Consider the following 14,680-nt stretch of genomic DNA (forward strand, 5'->3'; position numbering starts at 1 on the left):
ATCCCTGTTCTAAAGGACCTAGTGATTTCAGCCAATCTATTTAACTGGCTGAATAGTCAAGACATATTTGAAAGCATTTGTTCCATACACTGAATGACCTTCTGAAATAATGGACTGGTGGTATGTGGTGGCACAGGGAAATGTTCTCTTATCCTTCTTTTAATTTCCTTTGTAAAGTTGGGTTTAATTACTTCAAATAGCCAGAGGAACTTAATAAGCCATTTCTAAACAAGAGAAAAGCTGCAGAATGTGAATTATGTTTCTTAGCAGTGTTTCAGATGCAATTTTCCTATTAGGATAGAGTCTTGTGCAAGACTCTGGACCTACATCCTTATATATTGAACTTCTACATGTGAGAAAAGTGTGTTCCCCTACCCCCTTCAATTTTCTATCTTTTGGTGTAGTAAAAACAAGTAACCATTGGTGAATTAGGGTGATTTGTGTTGCAAACTTGATATGGTACATGGAGACTCTCTACTTACTTGGCAGATTAGAATCCAAATATTTTCTGCCTTCCCTTCAAGCATTTCCATTTTCATTGGGAAAATCAAAATGAATTCAGAATTCAAATATTCTGTTTTATTAAACTGACCTGTAATGGTTCATTTTTAGATTCAGTTCAATAAAACAATTTCTGAAATGATTTTTTAAAAATAAATTTCAATTTCTTGTCCTTGGGGGGAGGGATAGCTCAGTGGTTTGAGCATTGGTCTGCTAAACCTAGGGTTGTGAGTTCAACCCTTGGGGGGCCATTTAGGGATATGGGGCAAAAATTGGTTGGATGATTTAATTGGGGGATTGGTCCTGCTTTGAGATCTCCTAAGGTCCCTTCCAACCCTGATATTCTATGTCCTGATTTGGAGTGAGAAGAGATGTCAGAATTTCCCACAGCTCTACCTCATACTCTAAGCCAAATTTAAAGTACAAGCTTCATTTATTTTCTTAAATTCCAAAAATTTAAGATTCGTTCATTTATTAGCAGAATAAAAACACTAACTTAACTGGCTGGTGCATCAGAGTACAGTATCCACTTATTCTTTGTTTAAACTTCATAAAAATGTAATTTCTCTTCTGAGTGTTTAGCTAAAAGGAGACTGATCAGATACAAATGCTTCCTATTCCCTTAGCTGAGATTAGCAATGAAAAAAAAATTACAAAAAATTAAATCATTCATATTTTAGTAGTAATGATTATGGATCATTTATAGGCACATTGAGCAAATAATCATATGATTTAGAAGGAATTAAACTTCAGGCAGTAGGGTTGGTAGATATTAGATGCCTTCTGTGAAACAGGTTTAAAAAGGCAATAGCCTTTTTATTGTCTTCATTAAATTTAGGGTGTGCAAAAATTAATAGAGAAGGGCATTGGGTAAACGTTTCATCTGTGTGTGATACCGTAAAAATTAAAAAAGCCTAGTGATGGACTTGATTATATGCAGTTTGGGATTATGTAAATTACTGTGTGCTGTATTAACAAGAATCGGGTTTCATTTCATCACAGAGTTTTGGCATAAAGGGCTGTGGGGCAAAGTCCAAGATGGATTTACAACAGAGGGACCCCACCTTGCAAAATTCACTCTCATGCCTAGTTATCCAGTCAAGTTACTTGCGTTGCTTTCAATAAGAGAGCTTCTCAAATTACTTTTACCCAAACAGTAAGTTAGAGTGCAGGATATCTCTTTCCACAGTGTTTTTTTCAGAAGCTCTGGATTGGTTGCCAGATGCATCTTGTTCCAGGAATGAGAACAAGTTGGCAGTTGGGTTTTAAAATTATTCAGTCTAGTTCTTCACAAAAGGGAGGGGGCATGGGAAGCTTGAAGGGATCCTTTTATTCTCTTCCTCCCCCTTTAAAATATTCCATGTTAGACTGGCATATCCTACTTTTAGGACCACCAGAGGGGGCCATATAGATGAGACAGCTCCCTCCTGTCCAGATCCTGAGTGTTCTGCTAGGATCAGAGTTTGATCTGACTCCAGTTTCCCCAAACAGCAGTAAGCCCTCCCAACAAACTTTACAGGAGGCCACTTTCATTAAAATCCCCAGATTACCTACAGTTCTGTTTTGTCTGTCTTACAAGACCAACCTCTATTACACCATAGCCTCTTATGTAACATCTTAAGGCTGGTTTTCTCTGTAATTTAAACTAAAGTTCATCAGAGATGGTCTTGCCATTCAAAATTTAAGTAAAATTCAACAAAAATCCCATTACACAGATATTTTGGTGAATGCTGAAGGAAGGTGTTTAGCTTTGTTTGGCTCTACTTTTATTTCACTGACTTTTTATAGTCAGGTTTACTATTGAAAGATGGGGTGTAGCGTGTCTTGCATGAAGAACCCCATCCATTTTAAGGTGATCCCATGAGATTCCTGGTACTCTGACCTTTTATTCTTTACTGTTGCCTCTTGAAGCTCAGCTATACCTCTCTCTGCAAGTGTGTAAAGGAAGATTAAAGGTTAGATGAGGGAGAATGTTCCATGGTGGAAGAAAAGGAAGTTGCTATCTTCCATAATGTTTGGAGTTGTGTGTATAGAACTGAATAGCAGTGTTATAACAAATATGTTGTAGCTTTCAGGCCACATTCCTTGGAAAGATATGAGAGATTAATTTTAACTGCAGTTTTATTACATATAGTAATCCACCCGTAATAGTATTCAACACTGCATTATGTCCATATTGCAAGCTATACAAGGTAATTATGCAAGAACTAAATATGGGACTCCCCCCCCAAATAATTAAATTATGTAAATTTACAGTACTATTCATCTTTCATTAAAAAACTTCTTAGTTGCATTCACAATGTAGTAAATGTCTAAGCAAGCCAGTTTGAAGTGTTGTTACTCTATTTCAGGTTTTATGGAGCTGAAATAGTATACGGTTTACAATTCCTTCACAGCAAAGGCATTATTTATAGGTGAGTGGTGATCGCCTCTGATACGGGGCCCTTAACACTTGGCATATTTCTTGTGATGTATTAGTGGATTCTGTGATTAACCTACAACCAGGACACATACAAGAAACAGTTCTTTATTAAACATTTGATTTTATTCCAAGGGTATTAGGATGCAATTCAGCAAGTACTTGAGATGAATCTATAATTGTTTTCTTGTGTTTTCTCCTTGGCAACAAGTATAATGAAATATTATTTATATTACACAGAAGTGTCTTTGTTTCCCATTAGTTATTGCCAAGCACAGTACTCAGACTAAGATAGTTTGACTTTGTTAGTGGTAATGGAGAGAGGTTCCATGAGGCTGTGCTTGACTTTGTGAAAAGCACTGAGGCTAAAGCTCTCTGCTGCTGCCTTCTCTAGGAAATAAGGAGAGAGAGACACTGCTTCCTGGGCTGTAACTTCAGGTCAGAAATGAGCTTGCAAATGTCCACATTCTTCACACTGTGCTATGTTTAGACCTTGTGGGCTATATTCTGATCTCAAGTGCAGTTGAGTAAATATGGTGTAACTCCATTTCCTGGTGCTGCTGAGCTCAAACTGTCAACCTTCGCTGCCTCTTACTTTTATGTTTCAATAAAGGAAAGCGGTAAGACTTAAGTTACTATGTAATATCCTGGTTCAGCATATATGTACACTTGCCCATATTTAGTAGTGGGTCTAAGAAAAAGACGACTAGCTGTATGCTGTGGTGCTGGTGCTAGTTATGCAAGTTAGCAGTTCTGATAACACTAGCCTTTATCTGCTAAATTTGAAGGATGGGGATGGGCCCTTTTTTTTTTTTTAAAGAGGCAGAGGGGAGAAAATGTTCCACTGCATGTTTCCTGTGGATATGTGGGTTGCATCTCCTGTATACATGCATCAACTACTAGCAAATTTCTGAAAGTGGGTGCTACTCAAGGCAGCCCACACTGCATCTTCACTGAGGGGCTGTAATGTGCAGGCATAGGAGAAGGCAATGGAAGCAGACCCCAAGACACTTGATAATCACATGAAAAACCTTTGTTTAACAACCTATGGATTTATCTGTATGAAGATATCTATCAGCAAAACAAATGGTGGAAACACTGCTTATTCTAGATGATGTGCCCCCACCTGAAAGGGAGTTCTGGTGGTAAATTTTCCCATGTAGACAAGTTTATAGTGATTTTATGGGCTTAACTTTTGTGATGCTGGAATGAACAGATTCCAGGTGAATTGTCAAAGGTTATTTGATTTTACTGGAGTAAACTAAATCATTTAAATGAGAATAATGACGTTTGTCTGTGTATCAGCAGCTATAATCCAATGGGACAGGTAGGGAGTCATGTCCAGTCTTAGAGAGGATTAACAGTGCAGCCTGTCACACCATGTGCTTCTGGAGTGGTCAAGGACAGTTCTGACATTTGTTTCATGGTCTTGAGCAGTAGATCACCCTCTTTTAACAATCTTAGCAGCTGCTTTCGGGAACTCACCCAGGAAAAAAAAGAATTCCCAGTCATCTTGTGAAACAGCTGCTCTAATTATGTCTGTATAGGTCAGTAGCAGGGTTGTTGGCAGCTGTTCAGTCTGCCTTTCTTGGTATGTGTTGCTGCACACAAAAAAATGCATAATACTTCAAAGAAGGGACTGTAACTGCTTTTCCTGCAGACTTGGAGATACTGCATCAATAATGTTCACACCATTAAATGATTTAACAAGACTTCAGAAAAACAGTGTGAACACAGTGTTTAACATTAATTTACTGTGGTCACTGTGAAGTGTAGTGCAATCCCCTGCTGCTATAGTTGGCATCTAGTCACAGATGACAGTACAAGTTGGTTGGCCTTTGGATGAAATCTCATTCTGGTCATGCCAAAACTTACAAAAACAAAATTTAGTACAAATGAATCCAAGTGAGTTTCTAGACACACAGAACGTTGCCCTAAGAGACTTCAAAGCAAGTATCTAGGATTATAGAACAGAATTAGCAATAATGCTGTGGTCTATAATCTTCACAACTAAACAAAACTAGCCTGACATTTCAGCTACATCTAAATTGTGAAGTGTTCAGGTATTTGAGCAATAGCTCTGACATATCCTATTTCAATTGGCAGTATACAAGTGATGACAAGGTAGTTGGAACTATTTTTTAACCCAGAAGGAAAATAACTGAAGGCAAGAATTTGACTTTCACAGGGAGCTGTGTTCCCAAGTCATCTAACCACTTTTGAAAATCCCAGCCAGAAATAAGAATCCTTGCACTTGCTACAAAATGGAAATGTAGAATCCAAATTGAGCTGCTGACAAGCAGGAGACAAGTCTCTTCTGTGGTTCATTAGTGTCCCATGAATTTCCACAGAGGATACCAATACATGAAATTAGTGATTAGCCTTGTTCAGTTTTTCAAAGATATTCTGTACAAATGCCATCCTTGCAACATGGGTAGGGAAGAGTTTGGATTTTTCAGTTACTCATTGTGCAGGCATCTGTTCAATGGCAATAGTCTCTCAGGTGAAATAGCTTCAGAACAGTTATTGGAAGGTACACGTTGCTGTCCCAAAATCCTCAGACACTTTGCCTATGATTTTTTCCCTTCATGCTATGGCAGGGACCCTTGTAAAATATTTGTGAGCCAGCTGTAAAAGGTAGCTGTTTTCAGGTCTTTTAGTTCTTACAAATTGTGAGTTATTAATTCCCGATACTTACTAAGTAATTCTGTACCAAACATTTAACTTCTTCCCTTCAGCCACCAATGAAAACAGGGACCAGGAGAGACTGTCCTGAACATAAGTTTATTTCCTTCTAGGTAATAATAATATCACAATGGATTTTGGCAAAAGGCAAACATGGTAAGGATAGAAAAATAGATTATAGTAATTTACCATGTGCTTACAGAGAAAGGGGAAAACTCAGTTATAACAGATGCAAGTAATGGTAGGAGTGCTGCACCTAGCCATAGCTCCTGTGGTTTATGCTTGCAGAAACTTCAGTTTTACCTAGCTCACTTCTTAGGTATTGTCTTAATGTGGAAAAAGTTAAAACAGGGAGGGGGAGGGGAGGAGAGGGTAAACAAATTGTCTTTTGGATTCACATTTACAGCTCGGTGAAAAAATTTTCTGCAAAGACTGCAGATATGGCAACACTGAGGCCACGTCTACACTACGGGATAATATCGAATTAGCTAAAATCGGTTTTATAAAACTGATATTATAAATTTGATTTCATGTGGCCACACTAGGCACAGTAATTCGGCGTTGTGCGTCCATGGTCCGAGGCTAATGTCGATTTCTGAAGCGTTTGATTGTGGGTAAGGTCTTCCGTAGCTACCATAGTTCTTGCAGTCTCCCCCGCCCCTGGAATTCTGGGTTTAATCAATTGTCGCGGGTGGTTTTTCTGGTAAATGGCATCAGTCATTCCTTCCTCAGGAAAACACTCAGCTGACAGACGCCATAGCAATGGCAAACCATGGAGCCCGTTCAGCTTTTTTTTCCGGCACTGTATGTGTACTGATGCACGCAAGAGAGAGAGCGATAACTCAAGCGCTACACAGCAGCATTCACTTGCTTTTGCAAATGATAGCAAGATGGTTACCGGTCGTTCATGTCACGTCTACGCCGGAGAAAAATTTGGCATGAGATGATGGTTCTCTCTCCCCCTCTGTACTGTCCCGCTGCTATCATGATGCCCTGGCTGAAATCGGCTGGGGGCGCAACGCAAAAGCAAAATTGGGATTGACTCACTTTGGACTGAGCAACCCTCCCTTAGGTATCTAAAATAATAGTCAGTCCTGCTAGAATAAGGGGACAAGTTGTATTAGAGGACAATGTATCAGAGCACAGCTGCTTCCGTGTCAGTATTCACAGAGGGTGTGGCAGTCCCCGCCCCCCCCCCCATTGTGTTATAAAGAAGCAGGAATAGAAACAGAGACTTGTTAGTGAGATAAAATGAGTGGGGGCGCACTCCTGGGGCTATGACGTCCAGGCAGTACGGGAATCTTTTTCTTTTTACACAGGAAAGGGAGGGGCTGAGAAGCTCAGCCCCAGTTGGCTATGATGAAGACATGTTTACAGCCATTCCGTACCTTCTCCTGGGGAGTCATTCCCATTTTTACCCAGGCATCCCCAGCCAGCCTCACCTGCGGCACCAGCAGCACTCACGGCTGATTGCGAGACAGATATCAGTCAATTGTACCATCTACCCCACCCAGGGAGTGGAGAGCGGATACTGAGCTCTTCACTGCATGCAGCATCGTGTCTACCAGCAGCCATTCAGTACACATTAGCGTTGGACACTGAAAAAGCAAGAAATGATGTTCTTTTCCCTTTTCTTTCACATTGGGGGGGGGGACTGAGGAGCTATTCCCTGAACCACACCAGACACTGTGTTTGAACCTACAGACATTGGGGGGTCAGCCAAGAATTGCAAATAACTTTCAGAGACTGCTGTGGACTGTGGGATGACTGAGTCCTCAGTACTCCCTCCATCCATGAGCGTCCATTTGAGTCTTCTGGCTCTCCCGTTACTGCGTCACAGCGTGTGGGATCTGGAGATTTTTTTCAACGCTTGGCTATTCGTGTCTTACGGAGCTCTGATACAACAGATTTGTCTCCCTCATTACAAGCGATCAGATCTAGTTCTTCCGTAGTGGTCATGCTGGAGCTCTTTTTGGATTTGAGACTGCATCGCCACTCGTGCTGACCAGAGCTCCACGCTGGGCAAACAGGAAATGTAATTCAAAAGTCCACGAGGCTTTTCCTGTTTACCCGCCCGCTGCATCCGAGTTCAGATTGCTGTCCAGAGCGGTCAGTGGTGTACTGTGGAATATCGCCCGGAGGCCAATAACGTCGATTTCCGTCCACACTAACTGTAATCCGATATGTTAATATCGAATTTAGCGCTACTCCTCTTGTCGGGGAGGAGTACAGAAATCGATTTAAAGAGCCCTTTATATCGATATAAAGGGCGTTGTAGTGTGGACGGGTACAGCGTTAAATCGATTTAAACGCGTAGTGTAGACCAGGCCTGAGACATATGGGAAAAACCTACTTACTTTAGTCATTATATTCACCTGGTGAGAGGCCGTTTAACCTTTCCTGGCAGTAATATGTGTCACTTATTTTCAACCAAGTAGCATACTGACATTTTGGTTTGTTGTTTTTTTTAATCTTTCCATCTAGAGACCTCAAACTGGACAATGTGATGCTTGATAAAGAAGGCCACATCAAAATAGCTGACTTTGGGATGTGCAAAGAGAATGTGGTTGGAGAGAACAGAGCAAGCACTTTCTGTGGTACCCCAGACTACATAGCACCTGAGGTAAGCACAGAACCAGTCAAGTACTTAGAAGTGCAAAGTTCTGATAATGGTAATGTGGAATTTGCTTAAAAAGCCTTCTTTGGCACTCACCAACATGTAATTATCTTTCCTTTCACAGAATTTACTTTTAAAAATATTTATTCCTAAATGTTAGTAATCCCATTAGAACAAGATTAATCCAGATGCTGTCCTAAAAATACTGCAGAACTCTAAAGCATGCATTGGGTTTTTGAAATATCAATTCATTTTTTATATTAAATCTATCCAGCTAGTGAAGTTTTAAGCAGCTGTTATCCCTTCTGCTTTATTGCCCAATGAACACTGGTATAATTTCACTGTGGTGCTTTTCCATGATTGTGAGGCACCTTGCCACTTACCTGCCCTTAGTGCGAGGAAGTCTTGTCTCTGTCTGCTGTGGATCAGCTCCCTAAAATCACCCTCTGGCAACAGAAGCACTGCGTTCTACGCCTCCTACTCTCTGTACAGGTAGCGATAGGCCCATCCCATCCAGAGTGTCCCTCAAGAATACTCAGCCTCTGTTCCCCTGAACACTCACGGAACTTAGATCTGCTCTTCCCAAAGGAATAGTATACACCAAGTTGTAAGATTCCTCAGGATCAACACTTTTCATGAGTGCTGTGGGTGAAGCAAACAACCCTAGGTTTACTATCAAACAGAGGAGGTTCACATGATAGGAAGTGAGAATACTAGAAAAATGGTTACATATAAAACAAAATCAATGCACTAGTTTCTAGAGACAAAAACTTAATTACAAGGCATTCCCCTATTTCCTACAAGATAGTCACTCAACTTGAAAATCCTGGGGAAAGGACATGAGGTAAACTAAGACCCCATCTCATAAGGACAAGTTTGCTAGCAGCTTGGCCGCACAGATGGAAAGAATGAGGATATACCTCCCTGTCCCATAGTTATACCACCAAAAGTTCATTGTCCTTTTTATAAATGCTAGTTCATGTCTTTCTATATATTTCCTCTCTGAAGATTTCACAATCCTTCCTTAGCACTGACTTCAGACAGTAAATGGAGGGATACTATGAACCATACAATACTTATTTTACAGTGTAAGCAGACATTTTGTTCCTGAAAGAAAACCTGCTTTTTACCTGTGGTGACCAGTCGCTAGTCAAAGACCTTAAGAACATAATTTTCTCTGTGTGTGTATATATATACATACACACACGTTGCAATGATTGTGTAACATAGGCTTTCATTAGAGACCTTACATGACTCAGAATCTAAGCCCATAAGGACCATTGTGATCATCTAGTCTGACCTTCTGTATAACACACGCTGTAGAACTTCCCTAAAATAATTTCTAGAGCAGATCTTTTAGAAAAAACATCCATTGTGAGTGATGGAGAATCCACCACAAACCGTGGTAGTTTGTTGCAATAGTTAGTTACTCTCACCATGAAAAATGTATACCTTATTTCCAGTCTGAATGTATCTAGCTTCAACTTCCAGCCATTGGATTGTTATATCTTTCTTTGAAAAATTCAAAGCTGGTCTTCACTGACTCCTTCTCCCACATCATGAAACCAGCTTGTAGGTATAAAACATTTTGATGTGGGGGGTTGGGACAGGGGAATGCTAAGTGACTTAACATAAGTCCCACTGAAATTCAATGGGACTTGTGCTCTTAAGTTGCTTGCTTTTAAAATCTCACCTGTACTATAGTCCAGAATGAGATCACTGAAATCCTAGTTATAGTTATCACAGCAAACATCCTTCCTTTAGTAAATTATTTTCTCTGATCACAATCAATCTTGTTTCCTATAGTTCGTCTTGCACAGGAGTGGTAATGACTTAATTCTCTTCCCACTTGTACTAGTGTAAGTCCTCTGTCTTCTAAAGATTGAAAAACCAAGTTGTCAGGTGTCCAACAATATTTCTCCCTAGGAAGTGCATGTTACAAGTGAACAACCAATATATTTACAAATCTGGACAAAAAATTTAGCTACACGATTTCCATATCCAGCTAGCTACAAGCTAAAGTGTAGCCATTTAAGTAGGACATAATCACATCAAAAGCTTACTTATTTTTTTTTCTTGATTTATGAAGAGTTTGAAAATGCCTGTCATTCTTTTTGCTGGAGTTGACATGCAGGTCTACACTGTGTATGAAAAGAAGCTGCAAATCCCTAATCCGTTTTCTACCAGTAATGCATTTATCTAAGCTGATTTATCTAACCTTTTAAGGTGTAGATTGGGATTTTGGACATGACCAACAAATTATTTTTAAGTCTTTGCGGACCTGGTTAAGTGAGCTGCTGGAGGTAGCATTTCCTTATTAGAATTTTTGTTTCTCTCCCCTGCACATGTCCTGTCATGGCAACAGATTCTTCAGGGCTTGAAGTACACATTTTCTGTGGATTGGTGGTCATTTGGAGTCTTGCTGTATGAGATGCTTATTGGACAATCTCCTTTCCATGGCGATGATGAGGATGAGTTGTTCGAGTCAATCCGAGTGGACACGCCTCACTACCCACGGTGGATTACCAAGGAATCGAAGGACTTATTGGAGAAGGTAGGTGTTGGCTGTGACACAGTCAGTAAGGCCTATTGTTAAGTTTGTATTAAGGGAAGAGAAGCTGGCACTAACGTCCCAGGTTACCAAATTGCACTTTCAGTAAAGTATCGCCTCATAATTTTAAACCTTTCACAGAAGTGCAATTATTAAGCAAGCAGTGAAAGATTTTTATTAAACTGAAACCAAAGCAGATTTAGCACTAAAGGCTAGTCTATACTATGTTAGAGGGGACAGGGAAACCCTTCAGATATGTCTGATCTGCAGTCACAGGGTGTGCTCAGGTACTGGAACAGTGAAGCTGCAGGAATATGTGCTTCATCCCAGGCTACCCCATGAGTAGTTAAACAGGGACTTAGATGAGCTTGTACAGCTAAATTGAAGTCCATGCTGCCACAGCTTCATTGCTTGAGTACTGGAGCTAGCTTGATTCAAGTTACCTTAGGTATGTCTACGTGAACTGCAATCACTCTATGAAAACAAAGTATGTCTGCGCAGCAATCACACCATCAGTAGCTTACCTGTTCCCTTCCACAGTACATATGATTCAATTCCCCTGTCTTTGTCAGTGCCCATGTACCCCCAGAACCAGCTAAAGCCCTGGGTTCCCTTTCCCACTGAGGAGATGTAAGGATTCAGAACTCAATCTTATACACATTTTCTTTCAAAGCTCTTTGAAAGGGATCCAACAAAAAGACTAGGAATTACTGGGAACATCAAGGAGCATTCTTTCTTCAAAACCATCAACTGGACAGCACTAGAGAAGAGGGAGGTAGAGCCCCCTTTCAAACCAAAAGTGGTATGTATCATTCCAACACTTATTGTACTCTACGTGGTTTTGCACTGTCCTCAGAGAGTTGGTTACCCAGATGATTCATATTGACTATAAGAGTCAGAGGTGCTGCCATTCTGAGTTTCCCAATTCTCATTCCTGAAACTAGAGACAGGTGGTGACTTACCCATACTATCTAACAGTTTTTGTTTATAAGGATACCACTAATAAAGATGCTTGTTGAAGAAACAACATGATGAAAAAAGCTTGAAGGTTTCCTAACAGGAGGAAAGGAATGTGAACAGTCCATTAGTTGAAGCTGAATGGGGGAAATGGACAGGTGGATAAGGATTTTTCAGTGAAAGAAATCAATGGAAAAATCTACAGCTGGTCCAACTAAGAGCATCATGTATTTGCATGTTATCAAGCATAGTGTGGGAAAAAAGATGATTGATAAACTCATAGTACCACTTGAGATGACACTATATATAGTTATTTTAAATTGTATATTCTACTGTAAAGAATCAATCATTACCACTGCCACTCAGACCAAAAGAGTCTGAACACTGATTTCATTTCTCAATATATTGTGATACAGCATGGCCAGAGGGCAGCATAAGAGTGTTAGCAGGGGGCCTTATTCCCTGCCAAGGGAGGAAGGTTTGCTTTAGATTAACTAGAACAGCTGTGGCCAATTAGAGCACCTGACTCCAATTAGAGCACCTGACTCCAGTTAGAGCACCTGACTCCAGTTATAGCACCTGACTCCAGTCATGGGATATAAACCCCTGCTTCAGTCAGACAGGGGGTGGTAGTTGAAGGAGAAAGGTTGGATTGGAGCAGAGTGCAGATTGCAGAAGAGAAGAGTTTGTCCAGAGAGAAATAGAAGGTTTGGAGGAGTGCTGCGGTGGATTGGGAAGCCCAACAGAAACCCTAGGTAAGGGGCACCAGGCTTGTATAGAAGAGAGGCGAGAAGCCCTTCACAAGCTGACGGGTATGAGAGGGAAGTAACCCAGGGGAAGAAACCGCTAGTCAAGTGGTTCACCACAACCCCAGGGCCCCTGGGTTGGGACCTGGAGTAGAGGGCGGGCCCAGGTCCCTCCCTCTCCACTCCCCTCCTCCAAGGACACTAGGGGAGTGATTAAGAACTGGTTCAGAGGCAAGCAATAGCGCCCTGAACCTACCCCAGAGAAGAGAAAGCGCGAGACCCAGCAGAACAGTACCGGCAATTTGCCACAATATGTTTAAAGATAACTTTCACTATAATCGTTCCTGACATACCATACATTTATATGTGGATTAGGAATCTTCCAGAGGCATATGGAAAGCACTTAATTTAGCACCATGTGCCGCTTTCTTGTAATGGAACAGTAGCCAAAACCCTATCTAATACCAGTCTAGGAAATGCAAGTGTTCCACACCACCTCAAATCAGTTTTCTTTTAATATCTAGGGGGAAGAAAGGATTTCTATCTCCATCATATGCACAGTTTAATTGTTAAGGTCTTTGAGCAGAGCCAATGATAGGCACTTGTCAATTTTATTGATTAGTAGTCACTCTCAGTTGTAGCTTTTTCTTTGTTTGGTATTTACATGGCTCTTTCCCTCTACATACACAGCAGAAGGAGCTATCTAAGTCTAGTGCTATTTGCCTTTAATTATTACTTAGATATCTCCTCCCCTGTAGAGAGCCTCTAAGCCCCGGTGGAGTTCTAGCAATACCACTTTTAAAAAAGCACATCTTAGAACCTCTTAGTCATAGAATTTTTCGGTTGACTATCACTGAGAATGAACAACTCAACAGATGAGTGTTCTGGTTTTCTCCACTGGGATGTTAGCTAATATCTGCATTATATGCTAGCACAGTGGTAAGATCATTAGTTAAAACAGTAATGAATAGGCCAACAACTATGACATCTTTGACTAAAATGAATGTCCCACAAAGTAAATGTAGAAAGATTGACACTATAAGCTTTCAAGAACATTGTCTACACAGCATTACTTAACTTCTTTCTCACTAGTTTGGCTTGAATTTTTATCAGTAGTGTAATTTAATACTGTTCCAATGATTAGAACTACTGGGGTGATAACTCTGAAAATATGCTAATATAATGCTCTGTGGGGATTCAACATCTTACATGTAGTAAATGAAGCATTTTCATGTTGTGCTCACTGTTACGGGTTTTTAAAACTCTCTCTTTAGCAAATCTGATTAGGCTGAAGCTGTGCAGAAAAGCAAAGAAGCCACTAACTATTTCCACCCTCTTTGTTTAACACAGAAATCAGCAAGTGACTACAACAACTTTGACCGAGAGTTTCTGAGTGAGAAGGCACGGTTATCTTACAGTGACAAAAACTTGATCGAATCTATGGATCAGTCTGCATTTGCTGGATTCTCTTTTATTAACCCTAAGTTTGAACAGATCCTGGCTAAATAGTCTCTGAACATTTGGGGTTAAACATCGTAAACAGAGGTTTCTAAACGCTAAGTGACATGTGGTCCAACAATGTTGTCCCTATACCTTTCCTTCAAAATAATATACAGTAGCATGAAAAATTTCTTACTGCTGATTAACTGGCAGTGGTTTTCTACATGGTCAGGTTTAAGATATTAAGAACTGTGTGCATTAATTGGGAAAATGTAAATTGTGTGTTTGGTTACTTAAATGTAATTATATGTATATGCTGTATATTTTGCTCTGGAAACATGATGTTAGAAAAGACTGTCGTTTTTTAAATATGGTTGAGGCCCTTTTATTCATCTTCAGTCAAATAATTTGAAGTTATATTAAACTTCTTATGATTTTAGCAACTACACTTTTTTCTCCAAAATGACTCTCATTTACTCTCAATCTATTGTAAAAGGTAAATTGAGATTATAGAAATGTTCCTGATTTAAAAAGCAAAGCTTTTCTTAAGGATACTCTACCCAACACTATAAAAAGAATGATGAGTACTTCTGGCACATTAGACACTAACAAATTTATTTGTGCATAGGCTAAAACCCACTTCATTGGATGCATGCGGTGGAAAATACTGTAGGAAGAGATATATACACACAGAGGACATGAAAAAATGGGTGTTGTCATACAAATTATGATGAGAATAATCAGTTACTCTTGGCTATCAGCAG

The 14,680-nt window shown here is 40.1% G+C and overlaps 1 protein-coding gene across 2 annotated transcripts in view; it reads left to right on the forward strand.

Moving 5' to 3' along the window:
- Positions 1 to 14,364, forward strand: part of PRKCD (protein kinase C delta) — a 128,574-nt gene extending 114,210 nt beyond the window's left edge. For both annotated transcript variants that reach the window (XM_032772903.2, XM_075072793.1), the window contains exons 14-18: positions 2,853 to 2,915; positions 8,090 to 8,228; positions 10,588 to 10,776; positions 11,447 to 11,575; positions 13,827 to 14,364. In XM_032772903.2, coding sequence (XP_032628794.1) covers positions 2,853 to 2,915; positions 8,090 to 8,228; positions 10,588 to 10,776; positions 11,447 to 11,575; positions 13,827 to 13,985 — 679 coding nt within the window. In that variant the 3' untranslated portion in view covers positions 13,986 to 14,364. The remainder of the gene's footprint in view (positions 1 to 2,852; positions 2,916 to 8,089; positions 8,229 to 10,587; positions 10,777 to 11,446; positions 11,576 to 13,826) is intronic.
- The last annotated feature ends 316 nt before the right edge of the window (positions 14,365 to 14,680 follow it).

The sequence above is a fragment of the Chelonoidis abingdonii genome, chromosome 16 (genome assembly GCF_003597395.2).
Source record: "Chelonoidis abingdonii isolate Lonesome George chromosome 16, CheloAbing_2.0, whole genome shotgun sequence".
NCBI lineage: Eukaryota > Metazoa > Chordata > Testudines > Testudinidae > Chelonoidis > Chelonoidis abingdonii.